General features: G+C 40.6%; 1 protein-coding gene across 1 annotated transcript; it reads left to right on the forward strand.

The window, feature by feature from the left end:
* LOC141595025 (uncharacterized) lies at positions 1-4,539 on the forward strand. The gene is made up of 4 exons (XM_074414999.1): positions 1-789; positions 888-1,086; positions 1,447-1,592; positions 2,410-4,539. Exons 1-4 carry the CDS (start codon positions 1-3, stop codon positions 4,537-4,539), a joined length of 3,264 nt encoding a protein of 1,087 aa, XP_074271100.1.
* The last annotated feature ends 3,005 nt before the right edge of the window (positions 4,540-7,544 follow it).

Raw genomic sequence — 7,544 nt, forward strand, 5'->3', positions numbered from 1 at the left:
ATGACAAACACAGATACTACACTAACTAACCAACCCACACCTCCCTCTTATTCAATCGTTCATGTGGAACAAACCGGTCAGAGCATTACTCCGGTTGTTTTTAATGGACAAAATTACGACGAATGGAGTTGGTCCTTTCAACTTGCTCTACTGGCGAAAGGCAAGTTAGGGTACATTGATGGTTCCGTCTCCAAACCTTCATCTACTTCTGACAAATTCGAACAATGGCAGGCAACCAACGCTTTGGTTACCATGTGGATTTTTAATACCCTCGAAAAGTCTTTACAGAGACAGATTGCTCTTCGTCCCGAAGCCAAGCTGGTGTGGGAGGATATCCGTAATCGGTTTTGCCAGATTAATAAGGCTCGGATTTATCAACTCCAATCCGAGTTATTTGCTTGTCGACAAGGTCCAACAGAGACCCTCGTCTCTTATTATGGTCGTATTACGGCTATATGGGAATCCATAGCCGAGCAAAATCCATTACCGTCTTGTTCATGTAATCCATGTGCCTGTGATTGGGCAACTTTGATGACTGCTCGACAAAACAAGACAGGAGTCCGTGATTTTCTCATGGGACTGGATGACAGGTTTGCTAACATTCGGTCACAAATTCTTGGTATTACTCCCCTTCCTTCTCTCGATCTTATTTTCAATCGTTTACTACAGGATGAGGGTGTAATAAATTTATCATCTAGCAAGTCTGAAAACATACCCGACACTCTTGCTTTTGCGGCCCGTGTTCACCAGGGAAATCGTCAGCCGGAGGAGGGGGGAGTCGTGATACCCGTTCTGAACGTCGACACCCTACCGTGTCCTAATATTATTGTATTGCTTGCAAAACATCCGGACACAATCTCAAATTTTGTTATCATGTCACGGGAAAGTTTTCCGAATGGTGGGGAGATCGTCCCCGTGACCGTATCTATGTCGACCCCAATGCTACTGATTTAAGCAACGCAGTGTTTGTACCGGATTCCCGTGGTAAAGCTACGGCAGACAAGGGCAAACAGAGCATTCTCGGACCTCAGCCTAAGGCACATATGGCGTCCGGTTCTGTCACTGATTCTTCACGAGGCACCCCTGGTACGTCTTCAACCCAACCACCCCTTGCTCATTTCGACAGGTTAGACCTCAATTCCCTTACACCTCAATAATGGGAGGAATTAGGAACTCTATTGCAGGCTCGCAAGGCTGACCAAGAAACTGACCGTCTCAATGGTAACTCATCTACTCTCTCTTGGATTATTGACACAGGAGCATCCCATCATATGTCGGGATGTCTCTCGCAATTTACGAATATTAAAAGTATCTCACCGCTATCTGTAGGGCTGCCTAATGGCGACCTTACAATTGCTACTAAAAGCGGTGACATAAAATTCTCGTCTCTTTTGATTTTACATGATGTTTTATTTGCGCCCAATTTAAATTGTCATCTCATTTCAGTTTCCAGCTTGTTACGAGATATAACTCTGACTATCCAGTTCTCACACAATCTTTGTCTTATTCAGGACCGTTCCTCGAAGACGGTGATTGGTGCGGGTGAGCAACACGAGGGGTTGTATTACCTGAAAGGCGTAAGGGCTGATAAAGTACACGCATATATGGCTGGGACAGTTGACTCGGTCGAACTTTGGCATCGCCGTTTGGGACACCCCTCCTCAAGTATTTCCCGTTTTTTGCTTTTTATTGATAATAAAACTGGAACTCCTAGTCATTTTTCTAGCACGTCTTGTGACATTTGTTTACGCGCGAAACAAACTCGCGAACAATTTAATTCAAGTACTAGCCATGCTCTTTCACCTTTCGAACTTATACACTGTGATTTATGGGGCACATATTTGGAAAATGCCTCTTGTGGGTCTCGTTATTTTTTGACTATAGTCGACGATTTTTCTCGCTCTACATGGGTTTATCTTTTACGTAACAAAAGTGACGTTAAACAAACTCTAATTAATTTTTTTGCTATGATAGAACGCCAATTTGAACGGAAAATTAAAATTTTACGAACCGACAACGGTACAGAATTTAAACCTCTTATACCTTTTTTTAAATGAAAATGGCATTCTCTTTCAAACTTCTACCGTTGACACACCACAACAAAACGGTCGCGTGGAACGGAAACATCGACAAGTTTTAAACGTAGCACGAGCTCTCCTTTTTCTAGCTAGCCTTCCGTTATATTTTTGGGGTGAGTGTGTCTTAAGTGCCGTATATTTAATAAATCGTACACCAACATCCCTTCTTAAAGGAAAGACACCTTACGAATTACTTTTTCATAAACCTCCACCTTTCGAAAACCTCCGTACTTTTGGTTGTCTCGCATATGCTAAATCTTTAAATTGTTCACACGATAAATTTGCTTCTCGGAGTCGGAAATGTGTTTTCATTGGCTATCCTTTCGGTAAGAAAGCTTGGCATCTTTATGATTTAAATACCGGGTCTTATTTCGCATCTCGTGACATAATTTTTATTGAAACCGAATTTCCTTTTAAAAATCTCAACATCCATGATCTCGACAATATATCTCCCTCTTCGGATGAGGCCTTAACTTCCATTGCCGAGACACTCATTGTCTATCACCCACCACCCGTCAACACCACCACAACGCCTCCTCCTACAACCACCACGAGTCCATCGTCTAACCAGCCTGACCAGCTTACACCAGATAATGACGACCCTACTTCTCCTGACCCACCGGTTTTGGGACGGGGACATCGGACAAAGATACCAAATTCGAATTTAAAAGACTTTGTTCTCTCTAAACCTCGCCCCTCGTTGCACTCACTGATCACTAAACCACCGCCTTCAGGTACGCCTTTTCCGATTTCTCATTATCTCACTTATGACAAATTTTCTACTAAGCACAAAGCCTTCTTGACGGCCGTGACTAAACATCACGAGCCTAGTTTTTTTAAAGATGCAATACAGGTTCCCGAGTGGCGAGATGCTATGAAACAAGAGCTTGGCGCTCTCGAGAAAAACCAGACATGGACCCTCGAGCCCTTACCACCAAATAAGAAAGCTATTGGGTCAAAATGGGTTTATAAAATCAAATACAACGCAGACGGCACTATTGAACGCTACAAGGCCCGACTCATAGTTATGGGAAATCGACAAATTGAAGGAGTAGACTATAATGAAACCTTTACTCTTACAATTAAACTTGTCACAGTACGGACCTTGCTAGCTATCGCCGCCGCCAAGCGATGGGTCATCCATCAAATGGATGTCCATAACGCCTTTCTCCATGGCGACCTCCACGAAGAGGTATACATGAAACCTCCACCGGGTTTTTTACTGTCTACCAATGGCAAAGTGTGTAGATTACGGAAGTCTCTTTACGGTCTCCGACAAGCCCCACGATGTTGGTATGCCAAACTTGCTTCCGCTCTCCTCAAATATGGGTTTCGTCAATGTCCGTATGATCACTCATTATTCTCCATCATCCAGCCCGACAACGAGGTACATGTGTTGATCTACGTTGATGATTTGGTAATTTGTGGAAATAATTTGGACTTCATTTCTCAATTTAAAGATTACTTAAGCAAGTGCTTCCACATGAAAGACTTGGGAGTGCTTAAATATTTCCTTGGTCTCGAAGTTGCTCGACAAGAGAACGGAATTTTTATATCACAACGGAAATATGCTCTGAACATATTAAAAGAAACGGGTCTTATGGGTTCAAAACCGTCACCTGTCCCGATGGAGCCAAACCATCGATTGGCCCTCTCCAAAGCCGAATTAATGGCGGATCCTCAACCTTATCGTCGACTCGTGGGCCGACTTGTCTATCTCACAATTACTCGCCCCGAATTGACATATTCCGTACACATACTCGCACAATTTATGCATGCTCCTACAAGTGAACATTGGCAAGCTGCTCAAAATGTTGTTCGCTACCTCAAGAATTCTCCGGGCCAAGGCATCCTTCTCCACTCCGAAAGTGACCTCCGTCTTAATGCATATTGTGATGCCGATTATGCCACTTGCCCCACCAGTCGTCGCTCACTCTCCGCCTACCTCGTCTTCTTGGGTTCCTCGTCTATCTCTTGGAAAACCAAGAAACAAGTAACGGTCTCTAAATCTTCCGCAGAATCCGAGTACCGAGCCATGGCCTTTACGGTTTGCGAGCTTAAATGGCTAAAAGGCTTACTCCAAAGCCTCGGCATCCAGCATAAACAACCCATTCAACTTCAATGTGATAACAAATCTGCCCTTCACATCGCCCGAAATCCGGTATTTCACGAAAGAACAAAACACATTGAAGTTGATTGTCACTTCATTCGGGACGAGATATTAAAAGGTGTCATTGCTCCAACTTACGTCCACACAAAGGCTCAACTCGTGGATATACTCACTAAAGCTCTTGGCCGCACATCATTTGACGAACTCCTTTCCAAGTTGGGTGTCTCGACTCTCCACACTCCAACTTTCGGGGGGATGTTATCACCAGCCAGTCACAAGCCCAACCCAATTGATGACACACCCAAAGAGCCGTTGGAAGCTGCCTCTATTCAAGGCAAAAGATCAACATAATATGAGCACAATATTTGACTAATATTGTCTCACCTAATTTAGTAAATAGCTTGATTCTTTCCCATATATTATTCCTTTCAATTATATATAAAGATAGAGATACACTAGCATTGTAATACAGAATTCAACTCAATAATAATATCTTTCACTTTGTTCATATTAATCCCACTGTACGTTTATAATACATTGCTTGAAATAATTGATCCGTCTTAAAGAATAACCCAATTTCTTATGCCCTAAATCTGACTTGGCTTCCAAACCTTCAGCCTCAAAATTTAGATGATGTATTTTCTTAATGAGGTAGGCTTGGTGAACCTTAATCAGAATAAATATGTTCCCTCTATATAGACTCTTGCCATCAAAGGATCAACTGAACAGTTTCCTAAATCGTGAATGGTAAGTTATGGGAAATAATAGTGGAAACAGAATCATAGGTAAATTCCACCATACAATGGACCAACTTAATTTCCATAAAATATCTTAATTAAATATTAATAAAATACTTATTTATTTTATGAAATATCTTACATTCTCCTACTTGGTCCATTTAACAAAAGACATAACATATGGATCATGGCGACAAACTCTCTTAGAGAAAGAATTAATCTTCCATATATCACAATATATCAAGTCACTCATACCACACACATTTAACTTAATGAGTAAACCCCATGTTTACTCGAGGTTCAAACAAAATGATATTTCTCAACATAACTTTAATAAATATGCGCATATAAATCCAAATGAGAAAATATCCAACTTAATAAAAGTTTCTACAAAAACTGAATGAATGTACTACATAATGGAACCAAGTCCCATCCTCACTATATGATCCTTGAAAATTTTAATTGGCATGCCTTTAGTCAAGGGATCTGCAATCACCAACTCTGTGCTAATGTGTTCAATGATCACTTTCTTTTCCTGAACACGCTCCTTTATGGCTAGATACTTTATGTCGATGTGTTTACTTCGACTTCGACTTTTATTATTCTTAGCCATAAACACAGCAGCTGAAGTATCACAATACTTTCTTAGGGGCCTACAAACAGAGTCAATAACTCTAAGCCTAGATATGAAACTTTTCAACCAAACACCATGTGAGGTAGCCTCAAAAAAAGATACTAACTCAGCCTCTATAGTAGAACTAGCTGTCAAGGTTTGTTTCACACTCCTCCATGACACATCTTCATCAGCTAGCATAAACACATATCCTGATGTGGATTTATGTGAATCTATGCAGCCTGCGTACTCAAAGTCGGAGTAACCTACTACTTCAAGATTCTCAGTCCGTCTAAACATAAGCATGTAATCCTTAGTACCTTGAAGGTATCTCAACACTTTCTTTGCAGCCTTCCAGTGATCAAGACCTGGGTTACTGTCATATCTTCCTAACACTCCAACCACATATGCATTGTCAGGTCTGATACAGACCCGAGCATACATAATGCTACCAACAGCCGAACCATATGGAATATTCTTCACTTGTTCCTTTTCAATGTCATTTCTAGGGCACTGGTCCAAGCAGAACCGGTCACCTTTCACAATTGGTACTACACTTGGTGAACAATCTTTCATCCTGAATCTTTCAAGTACTTTATTGATATAGGCCTCTTGAGACAACCCCAAAATGCCTCGAGATCTATCTCTATGGATCTTAATGTCAATGTCATAAGGTGCCTCACCAATATCCTTCATATCAAAATTACTTGAAAGGAATTATTCACCTCATGTAGCAACCCTTTATCATCGGTTGCTAGCAAAATATCATCCATATACAACATTAGAAAATAAACTTTACTCCCACTGACCTTAAGATATATACATTGATCCATTATATTTTCTTCGAAACCGAATGAAGAAATAATTTCATGGAATTTCTTATACCATTGGCGGGAAGCTTGTTTTATACCTTATATGAACTTATTTAGCTTACAAACCAAATGCTCACCATCTTTAGAGAAGAATCCTTCAGGTTATTTCATATAAACCTCTTCTTCTAAATCACCATTGAGAAATGCCGTTTTCACATCCATCTGATGTAACTCGTAATCAAAATGAGCTACTAATGCCATGATAATTCGAAAAGAATCTTTCTTTGATACAGGAGAAAAGGTCTCTGTGTAGTCAATTCATTCCCTTTGAGTGAATCCTTTAGCAACGAGTCTTGCCTTATGTCTCTCGATGTTGCCAAGTGAATGTCTTTTAGTCTTATAGACCCACTTGCACCCAATGGGTTTTACACCATTAGGCAATACAACGAGATCCCAAACTCCATTAGATGCCATAGAATTCATCTCATATTTCATAGCATTCATCCATAAGTTTGAATCTGTAGAACGCACGGCTTGTGAAAACGACATAGGATCATTATCAGCTCCAATATTATAATCCAATTCTTATAGATATACTTCATAGTCATCAGGAATAGCCGATCTCCTTTCACGAATATATCTTCTTAATGGAATTTGTTCATCCTCATGGTGAACCTCTTCCTCATTATGATCTACCATATTTTGATCGACATTTTGTGGAATTTCTATCACTGGTTGTGTAACACTCGATTGAACTTGAGGAGTCTGAATGACAACCAATCTGTCACTAGAATCAGAGGGTGGAACTTCATGATGATCCCTCTCCAGGAGAATGTCTTGAATTAGGTCACTCCCACTGATCAAGTCATTCTCAAGAAATTTAGCATTTCTTGATTCCACAATCCTTGTACTATGAGACGGACAATAGAATCTATAACCCTTAGACTTTTCGGCATATCCAATGAAATACCCACTAATAGTCCTTGAATCAAGTTTCTTTTCTTGTGGATTATACACTCTCACCTCCGACGGACATCTCCAAATGCGTATATGCCTCAAACTCGGTTTCCATCCTTTAAATAACTCAAAAGGTGTCTTAGACATAGCCTTGGAAGGAACCCGATTTAATATATACGCTGCCGTCTTAAGAGCATAAACCCACAAATAATGAAGGAAGTTTAACATTACTTCTCA

Source organism: Silene latifolia, chromosome 8 (assembly GCF_048544455.1).
Source record: "Silene latifolia isolate original U9 population chromosome 8, ASM4854445v1, whole genome shotgun sequence".
In the NCBI taxonomy this organism is placed as follows: domain Eukaryota; kingdom Viridiplantae; phylum Streptophyta; class Magnoliopsida; order Caryophyllales; family Caryophyllaceae; genus Silene; species Silene latifolia.

Coding starts and splice junctions, on each gene's coding strand:
- LOC141595025 (XM_074414999.1), top strand. CDS start 1: ATGACAAACACAGATACTACACTAACTAACCAACCCACACCTCCCTCT. Junction 790..887: donor AGGGGGGAGTCGTGATACCC/GTTCTGAACGTC, acceptor GTCACGGGAAAG/TTTTCCGAATGGTGGGGAGA. Junction 1,593..2,409: donor AAGGCGTAAGGGCTGATAAA/GTACACGCATAT, acceptor CCTTTCGGTAAG/AAAGCTTGGCATCTTTATGA.